This window comes from Rhipicephalus microplus, chromosome 4 (assembly GCF_043290135.1).
Source record: "Rhipicephalus microplus isolate Deutch F79 chromosome 4, USDA_Rmic, whole genome shotgun sequence".
Lineage (NCBI taxonomy): Eukaryota > Metazoa > Arthropoda > Arachnida > Ixodida > Ixodidae > Rhipicephalus > Rhipicephalus microplus.
The window spans coordinates 41,026,782-41,044,141 of NC_134703.1; the positions used below are offsets into that span (position 1 = coordinate 41,026,782).

Here is a 17,360-nt window from a genome sequence, read left to right on the forward strand (position 1 = left end):
TCCAGGGATACGAGGGATCTCTTCTGAAAGTAACACAAAAGAATGGAAAGACATCTTCGGTAAGTATCAGTCCTTCTTGCTGCTTGCACCCATTTTAAAAATGTAGGTAAAAATTTACATTTACAGCTCATGCTTTGGTGAGACGTAACCGCAGAAAGCTAGTACAGTAAGTCACAGTGTGTGCTGGAAGGCTAGCCGGTTTATGTTCTGAGCGGAAGAAAGATTGAGGCATTAATATATGTGTATGTTAATGTACATACATTAGTTTTACACATGTAAGCAGACCAACTGCCTCATACAGGATAATACTTTGCAATATTTTAATTGAGTTGAATAAAGAAAGCACACTACCGCGGTGCACGAAAATTTTTAAGTGCCAATATTGCAAGAACAAGCTGCATTACCGCTGATCATTTCAAATAAACAGAGACCTATGTGTTGCGATCGTCTAATGGATAGACGGGACGTATGTATGTTGTAATTGCGCACATATGTTGCGCGTACGCATGGTGGTTGGACCTTGGCCTACGCACATGTGGTGAACTGAGACTCGAGTTTCATTGCACATTGTGTTTGCAGCTGCAAGTGTAATTGGAAAACTGCACTGGCAACAATGGCCCTTCCTTACTATGTACCAAACTTTACCGTGACAAAACGATTGCAACACAACAGGTAGAGGTGTATACGTGCGAGGAATAAAATGAGCACGAAGATGAAGTGTTTGTTGTTTTTAATTCTTGCTCCAGTACATGTGATCCAGTTAGCTGCGACCAGCCAGCGCGGCAATTAATTAATATAGAATACGACATATTTCCGACCTTTCAGTTCCCCAAAGGTCAGCGGGTATGTGTGAAGTTAATAATCTAAATTGATAGATAACGTATATTGGTTATCGAGGGCGAAATTGCTGAAAACTATATGAGGAACGCGCGAATGCTGGCATGACAAAATTCCCTCTTCGCCTTGGCTTTAGCGGTCAACAGAAAGCGCATGCGCTTTGTTGAAAAGCTCTTGTGAATGGCGTAGAAAATGTCAATACTCAACTCTTCTTGAAGACGTTTAGGGGTACACATTTATTCTGTGTCACATTAAGATTAGATAATCGGCTTCTCTAAAAGATCCCCGAGATAATGGTTTCCAGTAGGCGCAAGTTGAAAAACAGCTTACATTGTCGGAGTAGCAACAATGCATTCTTAAGCTGGAGACGCCAGCCTTAGGTTATTAACGCCTGCGAAAACACGGAGACGGATGTGAGAAAATAGATTGCTTTGTTTTTAAAACTTGGTCTGCACCAAATGGCTGTTAAAAATAAAAATAGTTGTTGGGGTTTAACGCCCCAAAACAACCGTATATGGTTATAAGAGGCGGCGTATAGTGGGGAGGGGGGGGGGGGCTAAGAAATTTAAGACTACCTGGGTTTCATTGAAGCGTACCTAAGTCTAAGCACACAAGCCTCAGCATTTCGCCCCAATCGAAATGCGCCCTCCGTGACCGAGATTGGATACTATATACGACCTTCGAGAGGTGTTATAGAAACCCAGAAATGTTAAAAAAACAGCCCTGTGCTGCTACGTGTCTTTTTACGGTGTAAACAGAGCTAGATACAAATACATATTTAGGCTGAGTGGTAATAGTGTAACTTCTCAATGTGTTATTCTTTTTTTCAATTGCAGCCAGTAGGTTTCGTAACGTTTTCTTCAAGAGCTGGAGCAGAAGCTGCCAAGCAGGAGCTTCAGGTAAGGCAAACAACGCTTGCATCGTTGTTCGTAAATGCTTGAAACGTCTTTCACCTGTCCTTTAGTGAGTTGTGTAGTTTACGACAAGTGTATGCAAATCATTCTACTTTTTTTTCCTGCGTTTGCAGTCGTTTGCTAAACAAGAACTATACAGGAATGAAAAGTGTTATCACTTTGGATTGTTTCAGCATCAGGTATCCGAGCTTACTGATATGCTTTTGTTTCAACTGTTGCGTTTGCATTTTCATTGCCTGAATATTAGGCAGGCCGTAAAACAAAGGACAAATAAAGAAAGAAAACGCAACTGTAAGTTAGATGAGCACGCAGTTGCTGTTTGTTTGAAACATGACACCTTAAATAACGGTGGCGTGTAAACTGGGTTACTGCTTCAAAAGGTAATTATTACAGCTAATCCATTCGTATTGCATGTTCGTTGAGCTGGTTGCTTCATAAATATTTGCTTGAGAAACCGTTAATAAATGTGAAAACCTTCGCACTGACTGAGCCGAACATAAGCGCAGTCCTCTCCGCAATTCAGCTTCATCAAATATGCTCCAGACTTTAAGGCAGCCGTGTTAGAAGTTGGCAGCGAGCAGCACGTGCAATGAACGAGTCGGCTGAGAAAGGCGAACCCAGTGAACGTAAATACATTGACCGGAAAGCAAACTCAAGTGCTGCTCGAGTTAAGCGGACGCTTGCCGGAGTATATGGCTGCTAACCTAAAGTCCGACTGGTGCGATGTGCTCAACTCTCGCAGCGGCTATTATTCATTCACTGCGAAGATGTTCTTGGCACACCGGGAGGCAAGGAGCCGCCGCGAACGGCACGCTGAACGCCGGCCGCAGAGCAGCGGCAACTTTGTTATCTGGGCCCTGTTGCGAGCGAGTTGGCGGTCCTCGTTAGGCTTTCCACGCGAAGGATTCGGGGCGCCGACGCCACCGCATGGCGAGTGAAGAAGGCAGGGAAGGTGGCGATTATTCGCGCGAGGTTGGGCACACTCGAGTCTCTAATGAAGCGGGTACACTGACGTCTGCCGCGCGATATGCTTGACAGCCCGCAAAGCCTTGTCGGGGCTCCCACGTGATCACTGAGCCAGTCACTCGAACAGCTACAGCTTGTTTGTTTTTTTCCTGTTCAGAATGCCAGCAGCGTCTCCCCGCGATAGCTGACCAAGCATGGATAGAAGCTTTGGAAGTGCTTTATTTACTCTTTCGTTGACTCATAGCAATCATGGACGATGGATCTGAGATCAGCTGGAAATGGTAGCACTGTTGCGATGGATTGCTATTACAAAGATGTTCATTTATTTCCGCAATTTAGGGAACGTGCTTCGTACACGCTTCGAGACTATGATATCTGCGACCAAAAGTGCGACCTGTATGTGAAAGTCGTAAAACAATCGATAGGCGCAACTTTTAAGCACAATCCCAACGTTGCGATATAGCTAAATTTGCGTACGCAAACAAATGATCACGAACGTGAGATCGGACAAGTTGGGTGATACGTACAAGCAGTGCTTTAGTGATACAGCGCTCACCAGCATTAGCTGACACAAAACACGTCAAAAAATTCATAGAGGGTGAAGAAACTGAGAGAGACTGAATTTTCAAGCAGTCCTCATAGCGGAAAAACATGTAAGCGACTTAGCGAGCGAACGTAGCATTTAGAGTATAGTTGACTGAGGCCTGATGTTTTGAATTAGATATGCCGGGCCCTCATGTTACTGAGGCATAGAAGTTTCCACGAAGTTAAAGCATTCCCCACTGTTATCCATCGAGCAGCAACGCAAGCATTGTCGGCGTGGTGGGCACAAAAAATGACATGTATTAACGTTTTTAGAGCACGGTCAGTGACCAAGGAGTTCGTAGAACAAGAATTCCGGTCAAGAGCATCGGCAAGACTAATAAAGGTCACTCATGAAATTTCTGCACCGTTCTCAAATCTCTTGCGGGCTTAGAAGTAACGCATATGTCTAATCGATTACTTGTAATCGGTGGCTTGGCGGCTTCTGCGCGAACGAAGCTCATGTCACCAAGCTGCCGCCACAGCCATGCCACCGGTACTTCTATGGTTAGATAGCCATCATAGTTTCGCGTTTTCATTGACCCTGCCGGAAGCATCTTGCTCAAGCACCAGTAGCTCTAAAATGCCGTGCTTCATAGAAAACAGAGGCTCGAGTACGAGGGCACTGTGACCCGGATATTGTCCACAAAACGTTTGTACGTTACAAAAGAACTCTGAACTCCAGCGTGCACACCGATCAAGTTTTCACAGCCGCTGTTAATGTCAATATAAATAAATGGCAGAAGATGGCAAGCCAACAACTTAAAAGAAGCAAGAACTTCATTATTAAAAATAAGCTCTGAGGGGTTATGCAGCAGTGAAAGATCCAGACAACTGGTTGTATTTGCAGCCTTTGTGCAGTGTTCAAAATAGTTATGAGGTCATCAACGTTCGGCAATGAATTATTTTACAAGACTTCTTCAGATACATTCATAGTCATACTGTATTCCGTTACGTTCTTGAAGGCAGTAATAGTAATTGCAGTCGCGGTTAAAGATTTCCTGTAGCATGCACAATTCTGGTGCGCAGGGTTGATTGATCGTAACTCAAAGGCAGAATGAGGACATACTTACCTGCATGCCAGAGCACAGTGTATGTATACATCACGTGCAAACACACGCACTCTCTCTCTTTCACACACACACACACACACACACAAGAAAAAAAAATGCGGCCACCATGTACATGGTTGGCACTGGTCTTGCTGCCAGCTCGATTCTCAGCCGAGACTGGGCAGCCTTCGACTCGGAGTCCTAACCGTGGCGCCTGTCTTTCTCTCGCCCTTTGCGCGGGGCGCGTGCAGCAGGGCGTGCGGTTCGACCCCGACCTTCCACAGACCATCCGGCTCGAGTTCGCCAAGAGCAACACAAAGGTTAGCAAACCGAAACAGCAGTCTCCTCCCGCCGCGGCCACGCACCCGACACTCCTGCACCCTATCACGGGACGTAAGTAGCCGAAAGCACCGGCACACCGGCTCTCTTTCTCTCCTTCCTGCTCCATCTCTCTGGAGAACCGAGGGTCACGTAGCGGCCAGACGGACGGTCAACACCAGAACTGACCGGGAACAGCAACTGATGTTCTCTTGTCGAGGCGCAGCGCACTTTCCAGAACCTTGCACAGCGGGTTCAGCTAGGTTATGTGCGAACAAGAGGTCGCGGGCTTAATTAGCACATTTGTTTTTTCATTAGTGCGTTTTCCCGATAGCTTTTTCATTAGTGCAATTTCGCCGCCTTGTGATTGGCTGAAATATTTTCTTACGCAAATTTTAGCGTCAGAAATGTTTGTGAACATGGGCCCACAATTTTTTTTTGCATGTTCACGATTGGATTATCTAAAGTTGAAGTTTTTTGACGCGTTGGCTAAGGACATGTATACGCTGAATGAAATAAAAAGAGAAAACTAGAGTGTTAGTGAGAAGCATTTTGTATCTATTTACTCAATATTGGCACTCTTGGTTGAAGTTGATCAACTGGTGGCTATGTTTACAGTGCTCTCGACTGTTGGTCAGGTGAAGAGTAATTATAACTCATTTACCTCGCTATTTAAGTTTCTGAGAAACTAGAGCTGCGTGTTTTACGCGCTTGTTTTCTCAGTCCTGTTAAATTGATGTCACTATTAAAGTCATGGCGGATAATCAATTGTCTCAACATCAGGTTTCGAAACCGGCATGCATAGGAATAAGAATCATAAAAGATGCAGTCCCTCTGTACAAGATGTAGCCTTTAACGTGGGAGAAGAGTTCACTTCGGTCAATCGGTATCTATGGTTGCACACGCTTCAAGTTCATTGTTGTGAGAAAGAAGTGAATATGGAGCTTGTTAAGCCTAGGTGAAGCCAAGGGCCTGAAGCATAAATGACAGTTAAATAGAACCTGCACTTTTTAAAAAGGAAAACAGACTACATATTTGCGAGGTTTAGCTTCGATTGTGGAGTTACACGACAAACCTGCTCAATTAACATTTTCTGGCAATCCATAGTTATCAGCAAGTGTTGCAGGTTTCAATGTGATAATCGAATGATTCAGGCAAGTGTATGGCAAATTGTTTCGAAACGTTGCATTTTTTTTTCAAGGAAAAGATTGTACCGTTTTACAGCACATCATGAATTTTCGACGCTTGTCTCCGAAACAACAGTAACAAAACAATGCGGTGAATAAATGAAATGAAAAATTTGGAAGGAATCAGTGGGTCATCACCGACAAGAAAACAAAGGAACTTATAGGTGCTATAGGTGCATGGTACTGAAGTTATGACCGCCCGCCTGGCCGGTTCTGGCTATTGCACTTACACCTGTCTCTTCTGTGGTATGAAAACTGTGCGCTGCCTTTCTGAACAACGCAATGGCCGATATGATTCTTACTCGCCAAATAACTTTTGGCGAGTGGTAGGACGTCGCTTAAAGTATGACCTTGTCTAAAGCGTAATATGACAATAGTTCACGCCGTATGCGTTTCTCCCATCTTGGCTGTCACGTGGCGTTGTTAAGATTCTGACCTTTGACCTTTGTTTACACAAAACTTACGAAAGTCCAGATTACTGATTTTCACAGCCTCACCTTTCCATGAGGTGATAACGTAAGTCACAGAAAGGTATCAATCACAGCTCATCAATAAACTGCGGCAGTTTCGTGTTCTTCAGGAAGCCAGCGCACAATGGCGATGTCCTGTTCCACAGTCTATCTCTGTCTTTCTTCTACTCCAGGCTGTCTGGCAACAGTGTGCTAACTGTGTTCTTTTCGGGAAAGAACTTTTGCCCACAGTCGCTTCACAGGTGGCCTCTGTTTTTCTTACATGAGTGTGTTTTTTTCGCACATGCAGGAATGGAATGGCACACCATGTGCACAGAAACCAATCTTTGCAGGCATTTCGTGATTTTCACTTAAGCAAAAAAAAGCAACCTTCGTCTCTTCACTCACCTTGCAATCGATGTTCGGAACACATTACCGGAAACTCGGGAACGGTTCGCTCACGGTTGGCAATTGCTGAGTGGCAGTACGAGTCCTCGAAGGTTTCTGCAACCAAATGATTCTTGACAGTGCTGGAATAAGAAAATAAATCAAGCTGAATCACTGATATAACTCTGCGAAGATTCGTCAAACAGTGAAGATGGTGGTGTCATACTGCTACCACGTTGCCACTTCACCATCTACACTAGTTGACCGTTCTTCAAGAGCTTAAGCCAGTGAAGCTGCTTAAAACCTTTTAATACACACCACTCTATCAACTAACACTAATTTCGCCCCGTCTGAAGGGATCGCTATAGAATTTATATATAATGGTAATGAAAGCCAGCAGGCGATGTATCCAAGGAAAGTACAGGGAACGTTAATTGCACTGTTTTTGAAGTGTACTGTAGTAACTGTGATATGGATGCGGAGAAAACAAAGTGGACAAAAAGACCACTTGCTGCGGTCAGTGACCGAACCAGTAACCCTTCGAATCGGGAATCTGTAGGTTGCTGGTTTGCTCCTTACTGGCGGCGTATTGTCTTTTCTTGCGCCTTAAGTTCTTCGTATTCATATCATAATTACTACAACACTCTTAGAAAAAAAAAGTGCAATTACCATTCCCAGTAACATTCCCTGTAATTTTCTTGGATTCATTGCCTGCTGCTGTTTTCATTAACGTTCTTTCAAAGAAAAAAAAAAGGAGCCCTCAAAATTCTTTACCGTCAATGATTCGTAACGACGGTAATTTAGCAGGTTAACGGGTGCTTGCAGAAACGCTCGAGGACTGAGCAAGCTATAAATTTCTTCAGCACCAGCACATCTGTTCACCGAATCTACGCGTGCCTTGTCATTGCGCTGTTCTCTTCATTGTGTCTGGTTCCACTATTTGCTCTGAACACGCAAGCTGCATGGAGAACAATGCAGCTGCACCTTCACCCTTTTGTGTGACACGCCAGGGTTTTCGCCTGTTGTTTTGTGCTATCAATTTGATTCGCTCTCTCTCAGATTGCAGCTGCGAAAGAAAAAAATTAAGCAACACGTGAGCCTGCTAAGCGCCATTACTCCCGTACGAACATGCATTTTCTTAGCACAAAATTTGCTTCGCTATAAATCACCGAAAAGCAATTTAGTGGGATAAATTCGATAGTAATACCGACGTATCGCATATATATAGTGTAAGTGTGACGAAACATTTACCGTATTCGAGTGATTAAAAAAAAAAGCATGCCTGTTTTCATGCGTCTTTTGGAGCACTTCGAAAAATTATTCGTGGGCAATAGGAAAAGTTGCAGAAGTTGGAGAAAGTTCAGTACGTGAATTCGTTTGCAAGGAAATATCGCAGACTACTGCAAGATATTATGTCTTTGGGATGAAAAAAAAAACAAAAAATCAAAGAACATCGTAATCGAAAGCACACTTGGAAGTATATTGATATGAACTTACTAACAAAAATTAAGAAAATGACGCGCGTACGTCAGCGCAGTTCCATAATTAGGATACGTGCTACTGATAAACATTACTCAGATATTACGAAACAGTGCTTAAACTTAACGCTGAAGCGAAAATATTCGGGCAAATGTGTATCCTATAGTTTGTTTGATTTGAGAAAAATGAGAAAAGATTGCAGCCAGAATAGCAACAAAATGCCGCAGGTAACTTCAAAATCACGTCAACATTAATTATCTGGTGAAATGAACATTTCGATATGCTCAAAAAAAACGATGCAAAGCACTCATAACTTTAATGAACCTGCATTCCAGTGATGTTTCAGTGGCGACCCTAGCATAAAATGACTGAATTTGTTCGACAGACGTTTGCTATACGTTCTGGAATAAAAAAAACTCAGCTGTCATAAAATTTAGCGTTATCAATTTGTTAAGAATGCAATCTCCCCCGATCAAACATTTCGTAACGACGAAGTTAAACTGAAGTCCAGCTGTTTTGCAGAACTTGTCTGTTGCTTCAAATCTAAATCTGTTAGTCCTTTCGGATACGCGGTGCGTTGAACAGAGCCAGGCTGAGTCAGATAGAAAATGCAGAAATTTTCCACAAAACTGCGTCTAGATAAGAAAACTGCGATATTTCGACCAAGAGAAGTGATGAGAAAACTTAGTGGAGAAACACCAAGGTGGTAAGAAATGAAAGAAATTTCTAATGCTACGGGGTCGTATAAAGGTGACATACAGAGAGAGGGATAGAGGGACAACGGGAATGGAATGACGGTTATACAAGAATGTTCTTGATCGCTGGTCTTGTGGCAGTGACAAAAGGTATCAAGAATAAGGGTTACCGAAGGTGCCTTCAGTTCGCATTCGAATGTTTATTTGTCAGCACGCTGCTCTTAATGTTCGCTTAGAGCATGACGACATGGTGAAAAAGGCTGTTGAGTGGGAGGAGCTGAGGGAGCGTGGGTTAAATTTTGTGACCATGTATACATGGAAAATCAAGGAGAAATACATAAGAGCACAATAGGGTTCTTGCGTCTGTCCGTGTCTACAGTCGTGCTTAAAACTTAAAAATATATTTGCAGTCAGACCAAACTACGTCGTTATTTCCTGTAGTTATGGCGCTATTCGCGGCAGTGCCTTTCTAAGCTGCCAGAGAGGCTACAGTTAGAAAAGGTAATTTAGTCAGCGCACACATTGTCACGTGATACTGTAAGAAAAAGCTGTAACTGACATATACAGGACGTCAAGCTGGGTCGATCACTGCCAATACGACCTCGTCGTCTTTTTCGCAAGCTCGTCTTCACCATCGTTTCAACAGCGACACATACAAGCCTGGCAGCAACAATGGCAACAATACTATAGGTGATCTTATACAAGTGGAACTATTATATAATAGCATTAGGTGTGTTACATGTTGCTGTTTACCTGTTCTCTGGTCCAGAGAAACTACACAGACTTCCTAGTAACAGATATCGCTATACCAAGCCTATATTTCGGTCCACTTTCAGGCCGTTTGATTCTGAACGTGCTTTTTTCTTAAAATCTATACGAGGCATTGGACGCAAAACAGCTATTTGGGGGAAGGGGGACTGTCGACAGACTATACAGACTTTATATATGAACAACAATAGTCACTTTTCTTTTGCTGCTCTATACTGTCCCACAGGACACAAAACGGGAAGAACGGACACACACTTTTGCGCAAACTTTCAAGCCTTGCTGATCTGCAGTTTCTCAGAATAAGCGTTCTCAAGGCGTTAATGATAGCTTTGGTGATAATGCGTGCCTGATCCGGTTGTTTTGTAAGAGTTATGAATGTATGCACTGTAATGCATCACAGAAGAAATCAGCGCTGCCCTGCTGCCGGGGACCCACGACGGCTGGCCGCACCACCCTCTCTCCTACGCCGAAGTGCCCGTCACCACTACCCTGCACACTGCGGCTCTCATGCATCCAGCCCTCCATGCGCAGCTGCCCGTGAGTGCTCGCCGGCTGGTTCAGCAGGCACCCGTGGGGAGCGCCACTTGGCAGCTCCCGAACGCGTACGTCTAGACTATACGCCGCCTAACGGACACTTAGTGCACACTTTCCCCGAGTATAGGACCGCGTTGCCCTCTGTAACAGGCAACTAAGTCAACAGGGATAGCTGACTACCCACCCGAATGTAGCGCGCCGCCTCCGATAGACACTTTAAAGGTTCCTCTGAAAGAAAGGCTCGGCCATTGGGAATAAATGATGATTTTGATGTTTAATGTTGACATCAAGGACTTTCGATCCTAGTTTGACTAATCTAAAAACAGAAATTCTTCCTTGTGGTACGAGCCCTTCAGGTTAATTCATTTGACAGGGCAACTGCTAAGGTTAGTCGTGAGGGCACAGGATGTTGTCCGAGCTGAAGGCGCGTCCTGGAATAAGGACGCCTCCCCTTATCTACTTTGTAAATGATGTTGTTTACTATCTCTCTGTATCTAAAAGGCAATGGGCCAGGAAGAATACACAGACCTGTCGCTGAGACACTTCTGAAAATCCTGAGTGCAGGGCTACATAGTATTTGACTGACATAACCGAAAACCACGGAGTTTTGGGGCTGGTGAATCCCAGTTGAAGTTGCTGTATCCGTATGAGGTTGTTCAAGGCAAATACTAGGTTCTGCTTTCGCCTATCATGCGTAATGAAACAAAATTTGATTATTCGTTTTGTTTTCACTGCTTTGACAGTTTTAACGTTGCTGTTAGTGCTCAAACGTTTGTGTGAAGCACCAACTCAATATATACAGGACAAAGTAGCCCAAGGATGAGGCGAAACCTTCGAGTTGTGATTACCGAAAAATCCATATCTGCTCCTCCAACTGAGGACCACCTTTGAGTGAAACATAATTTTCTGCGATTCACGCAGTATTATTTTATATCTGTGTTACAGCAACCGTAAGCAATTTTCATCCATGCACGATGACAGAGATGGCATGTGACAGATCGCACAGTGAACTTGTTTAGTTTGTGAGTATCTTCAATAATACTTGCGCTGTGGGCCAATCGGGCCCGTCGAGTTGCGTTCAGGTGCAACACACTTTAAATGTGACGCTACTGCACGTGCACATCAACTGCTAACATCATTTTTTTTCAAAGCCTGCGTATAAGCTAGAGCTAGAAAAAAATTCTCAGATGTAAAAACTATCCTTTGTTTACAAATAACCATGTGCTGGGCCACTAGGAAGTCAATGTCGCGTGACAGATTGGTGCATTACGTTACGCAGGACAACCACTTAGTCACACCTGCCGCAGTGGCTCACTGGATATGGCATACTGCGGCGCACCCTGAACACCTCCAGGGGGTAAATATTAATCCGGTGCTATCCACTGCGGCGCCCCTCACAAGCCACTGTGCAGTTTCGAGACGTTTTGCCCTCGAACTAAACTAGCCCCATGTCACGTGACTCAAACGTGTATTTAATGTTCATGTCTGCCCCTTGCAACTGACTACTACATGTGGTAAGAAGTTGACCAACACTGTCCAGAAACAACCTACCGTTCGGGATCAAGGGGTACAAGGCAAAATCAGTGAATGAGCCCTGATTGTGTGGTCGAGGCATCGCTGTTGCTTCGGTAAAGTGCTGTTTAATCGTTTATCTTATAGAGCAAGCAAACGAAGATGGGAGATGAAGACATAACGAGTACTTTATTTGTCTTTACTTGTACTGTATGTAAAATGAGCGCCCACTCTCCTAATAATGAAGTTTTATCGTCGGGAATCCAAAGCGGCTTACGTACACAAGCCCTTGCGTTGCTCTGTATTCCCCTGGAATGCGGCTACGCAAGCGCCTTGAGGTACACTGAACTAAAACTTTACAATACAGTACTTGTTGGGGCCTTACGTCCGAAAAAACACGTCATGAATATGAGAAACGCCACAGCGGAAGCCTCTGGAAATGTCGGCCAGCTGGCGTGCTGTAATGTGAACCTAAGTTTGTAAGCATACGGGCCTCTGAGATTTTGCCTCTATCGAAATGCTGCCATCGCGACCGGGATTTGATCCCGCGACATCGTGTCGGGCTCACACGCCAAATTGTCCATTTCAATGACGATTTAGGACAGCGTTGGTCAACTCGAAGTCCCCGGTACAGCAGTACTCCTTTTTGCGATCTCTGGCTGTGCGGCAAGCGCTGCAGTGTCGAGACAGCCGACTTGACACCACGCACTGTCCCATGCAGCCTCCGCTGACGGTGCCGCACCCCCTGTCACACGCGGCGCTGGCTGGTAGCGCGGCCGCGATTCACGCGACCATGCCGCCCCCGCACTTGGTTGCCAGCCCGGCGCTTGCGTCACCCGTCGGCTCCACCTCGTCTTCGGCTGCCGCAGCAGCGGGAACGCCACCCTGCTCCACGCTGTTCGTGGCAAACTTGGGACAGTTCGTCTCCGAACAGGAGCTCAAGGACCTCTTCGGAAGGTGCGTATGACGCGCTCTGCGGCAATTCTTCGCAAATCGCGACGTATGTACTCGAAAGAGCTACGACGTTGCATGTTATTTGTCCTCAAACCCTGCGATGAGCGAGTGACGGAACTCGGAAGCGCCGTCGTTTCGTTTATGATATGAGAATAGTCGCGTGGGCAAATGAACTTGTGTAGTCGCGCATCTCGAGCTCCTAGTCGGTTCACCACTATGAGGTAAAAACAGAACACAATTTACGGAAGCGGACAGAAGAAGCCGTTTTCAAATGTGATCCGTTTTTGCCTCACTTGAACAAACAGTACGCCTAACGTATTATACCAGTCGTTCTGCTGAACAGACAATGTCACGTTCATAGATAATTTAACAGTAAATTGAGCAAATGATGTCAGCCTATGCGTCTACTACCTGAATAGAAATACAATTAGAGCCTTTAAATTGAGACGACAATTAATGCTTGAAGACTTGTTATTTCGTCAGTTCATGGTCTGCGCACTCTTTATGAGAGGATAGCTCCCGTCCAACATAAAATGCTTTCTCCGCTCATGGTTCACTTAAGTGGCATTGTAGACCTTGTAACTAGTATTTTTGCAATTTCGAGTGCGATCGCTGCTCATTACTAGCCGAATCGAAGGAATACTTGAAACTGCTTTGAATGTCGCCGCGCATCTTTGTTGCGTTGCCATAGAGATTTCCGGGCAAACTGTGACACTCATGGCGATGAAGTCGAATATTTGTAGACGGAAACGCTCTTCCACAAATGAGCGAGGCATCCAAGGGCACGAAGATTCGCTTTAATCGTATAATTAAGGCATGGTACGCGTCTTGTTTGTACACAATAAAAACATCCAAATGGTCCATGGCGTCTGTTCCCAGGAGCATGCGCTTTCATTCATGACAGCGAACAGGCTTGCCTGAGCAAGTACAGTGGTTGCCACCGCACCCGCAAAAACCACGGCTAACTCTCGTCGCTGATGATATTGGCAGCGACTCCTAAATACACTCGTGAATATCAATGGCACTACTCTTTGAGAGTGTTAAAACAATGACCGTTGTCATGCTCGGGTTCGGAAAGAGTGGCTATTGCGTGATAATATATTGAGCGTCGAGAAATCGCAACAAATTTACTGACGGCAGGCACACTGCGCAACTGACGAATGTGTATATTCACCATTGTGTTTCGTAAAGACGCTTCAGTGAAAGAATTCCGAGATGAGCTTAGATTCTCACAGCGATTAGATATGTTTCATGCCACAATCTTAGGTGCGGTGAACTTATTACCATTACACGTAACAGAATCGAAGATTTGCTGCGAGAATGTATACGTAGGGGCTACACTGGTTAGTTAAAAAACTTACATGAACTGGTTTCTGTAAGTTCTGTGTCGCAAGCTTGAATAAGAATAAATATATTGAACATTTATGTATAGTAACAGCGGTCGCCTGGCGTTTTAATTGTGATTGTTGTTAGGTACGTTTTTAGCCCTTCTGATTAATATGATGAAATCCTGGAATTTTTGAGAACTCCCCTGAGGAAGTGGAAAAGAACACATTTTGTCTTATATCGTCATGTGCCGCTTGAAAAAAGCGAGAACTTGCGAGGCATTTTGTTTCGGTATCTTCACTGTTACGCAGCAGTTCCCCATTTGCACAATATCAATGTAAAAGGGCCCATGAGATCATGTACTAAGTACATTATACTTCCCAGGACTCGTTATTACGTATACGAGGTTGTGAGCAAAGACTAGAGGCAGAACTTTCGTACTATACATCAAGTGAAAAAAAGCAGATAAAAATAGTCAGTTCTGTCAGAACTTATGACAATGTGGAAATAAGTAGTATTCTAGCAGCGAATACAGCCGATGGTGTCGGATTGGGTATGAAAATGACAAAATAAAAATTCGCAAGTATAAGATTCGCCTAAAGAGTAAAAGCTAATCGCAAACATCTAGGAGATATTTTGGGCTGCTCTAAACGGAGGTAGACAGTCGGCCATGATGCATGGGAATGACGACATGTGCTTGTAGATTTGCTCTGAATCAGCAGTGCATTTGACTCGAAAGACAGGAATCGTTGACGTCAGTGAATGAATCTTCAGTGCTCCATCGAAGTTATGGCTGCGCATATTGCTTTCGGTGGAGATTTCCAGACCATAGTTTCTACAGCAGTTTCGTATGTAAGGGAGCACCACCCTTGAATAATTCGGAAATATGTTCTCATAACCTCTTCTTTCCCTCTGTGAAATGACACAATTAAAGCCCATTCGTTGCCTGTTAGATGCACTCATAGTTCGTGAATGCCATCAGTCACATTTTCACCGAGGACACGTTTTAGAAATACGTAGAAAACGTGATGTCATCCCGAACTACACGAGTTGATCACGCACCTCAGTTGCCTCTTTTGACGTTTGTCGCGTTCCGTGGACGACATCTCTCGTTTATTTTTTTATAAATACGTTGTTCGGGTTTTACTGTTTATTCATCACAGATTTTTTTTCAAGTTGTGTCGATTTCGCTCTTCCGTGTTGTCGTGTCGGTGTTGTATATTGAAAGCGTTGTAGCGGGCATGAGCCGTTTGGTGAGAAATGGGCTAAGAATGGCCACCAAAGGCAGCGCAGTTCGCTGCATCAGGGCATGTACATTGACGACTCAAAAAAAAGAGCACGTAATCTGAAAACTACGCTCGGTTTATCATTGTACGAATGACACCTTTTGCCAGCTACGACGCTTTCCATACCGTGTTGTGCATTGTGCTGCGACGAGACGCCCGTAACGTCACTCTTGCTCTTCTTTACACGCCCTCTCTGACGTTCTTCTCTCCGCTCTTGACTAACTGTAGTGACGCACTCGTCGGACTGCACGTCGAGATCGTGAACTAGCCCATTCTTGGCGCTTGTTGTGACTCACACGTTATCTACCCTGTGTGCATGCACGTAGACATTGTGCTAGTATCGCATGAGATACCCTTCTCTTGGACGCTTGCTGACAGCTGCTACTTTAGACAGTGTGTGGATAGTGTGGCAGAAGGCTACTGATGGCGAACAAATTGCATTGGCTTATAAGCCTTCAGTGGCATACTGGACCATAGTATACGGCGTCGCGGACACTACTAACGGGATTGCTGGTAACAACGCAGCAGGCACTTTTAAGGGAAACGTCAACATCGAAACGAGTGAATAACTTAGTGAGTGTTCACACATTGATATACAAAAGCTTGCCTTACGTGTTACCGTGATCGCTCAGAGGATTATGCTTAAAAAGGCACAGCAATGCAGAATCACGCTTCTGCTTTAAGGGGCCCCTCACCTGTTCTCCGCATCGCAAATGAGCCAGTTCAGCACGAAGCACGGTGAGCAAGTTCAGCACGGTGACGATCGTGTCTGGTGGGTATAAAGCGGCTACGATACACACGTACGACCGAAATGCTAAACATATGACCGGTCGCCCTCCACTCGAGTGACCTGCACTTCGAGAAAGTATCGACGTCCCACGCCGGAGCACCTTACGTGAGACGCCTTGCTTGAAACGTCACTGACCATAGTACGTGACGTCACGTTAAGCTTCGCGTGTAAAACACACGACGCCGAACAGCAGGGAAAAAAAGGAGAGAAATAAATAAAGAGTATGTGGGGCTCATCATCTAAACGTCACGTGGAGATGACACTGTCCTTTAACTTTTGTGAGGTAAAATGACGTCGCTAGTTCTAGCTAAAGAAGAGACTTTAACAGTGAGTCGCCTCTTGCCGGCAGAGTTTCATTTAATTTCATTTATTACACCTTAAGGGCCCGAAGGTATTACATAAGGGGGGCATACACGGGTTCATGAACAGTGTAATACAATAATTGGTAACAAATCAAATGAGACGAAAATAAAGAGAACAAATAAATGTAGCATTGGGTACGTACACAAGAGTTAGACAACAGTTCAATTTCTTAACGTCCTGAAATACAGGGTAACCTTAGGATTATTTAGCAGCTCCTAGACACGTTCTTAGACAGGGCCTCACAAATTTCAGTGCAAATAAAAATTATCATTATGGCTAGGTGAGGGGTTCTTCAAGGCACGTCGGTTGTTCACTGATCAGATACAAAAAATTCTCAATTTCTTCGTGCGAGAAAGACCAATCAATTTGTTCGTTATTGCTGCGACTGGCACTACAAAAAAAGTACTTTAATGTCGCTGCCAGATCTAGGCCTCCATGTTATATGTTTTGCAGCTAGTGGGCCGAGGGTCATGTTAAAAAAAAAAAAACTAGATTTCGTAAGGGCGACTGCACTCACGGGGACCATTATTTTCTAATTTCAGTTTCCCGGGTTTTTGCCGCTTGCGTATGCACAATAAAGGTGGCGCTCCCGTAGCTTTTGTCGAATATCAAGTAAGTACTGCATCTGTACACATCTTGGGGAACACGAGTCGTACACATCACCGCAGAAATACATTCGAGGGAAAATAACGTTGAAACGAGGAGAACCTCGGTTCCGTGTTTGCCGCATCATTTGTCGTAGCCGCGCTGGCTTCTTTTTGTAGCAGCTTTTTTCCCCTTGCAACGAACGCCTTCTTTGTTGTGTGCTGCATGTGACCTGCATTTTTTTTGCCTGCTTTCCTGCTTGCACTTGCTGCCGCCTACGCAAGCAGCCAAACACGGGATCTAGGTTCCATAAGATTGGATGAAGTCTCGATCTTTTCGAGAAGCATCAGTAAACCGACGAGAAGTTTCTCGGACT

At 44.6% G+C, this 17,360-nt stretch overlaps 1 protein-coding gene across 7 annotated transcripts in view; it reads left to right on the top strand.

Annotated features, from left to right (window-relative positions):
• The window catches only part of cpo (RNA-binding protein), a 167,247-nt gene that overhangs the window by 132,292 nt on the left and 17,595 nt on the right, over positions 1–17,360 (top strand). For 2 of the 7 annotated variants that reach the window (XM_075892608.1, XM_075892612.1), the window contains exons 3-9: positions 6–59; positions 1,674–1,736; positions 4,603–4,744; positions 10,035–10,171; positions 11,448–11,525; positions 12,402–12,637; positions 16,942–17,011. In XM_075892608.1, the coding sequence (XP_075748723.1) occupies positions 6–59; positions 1,674–1,736; positions 4,603–4,744; positions 10,035–10,171; positions 11,448–11,525; positions 12,402–12,637; positions 16,942–17,011 (780 nt within the window). The remainder of the gene's footprint in view (positions 1–5; positions 60–1,673; positions 1,737–4,602; positions 4,745–10,034; positions 10,172–11,447; positions 11,526–12,401; positions 12,638–16,941; positions 17,012–17,360) is intronic. The other 5 variants (XR_012894878.1, XM_075892613.1, XM_075892610.1 and 2 more) reach the window with 4 other exon arrangements.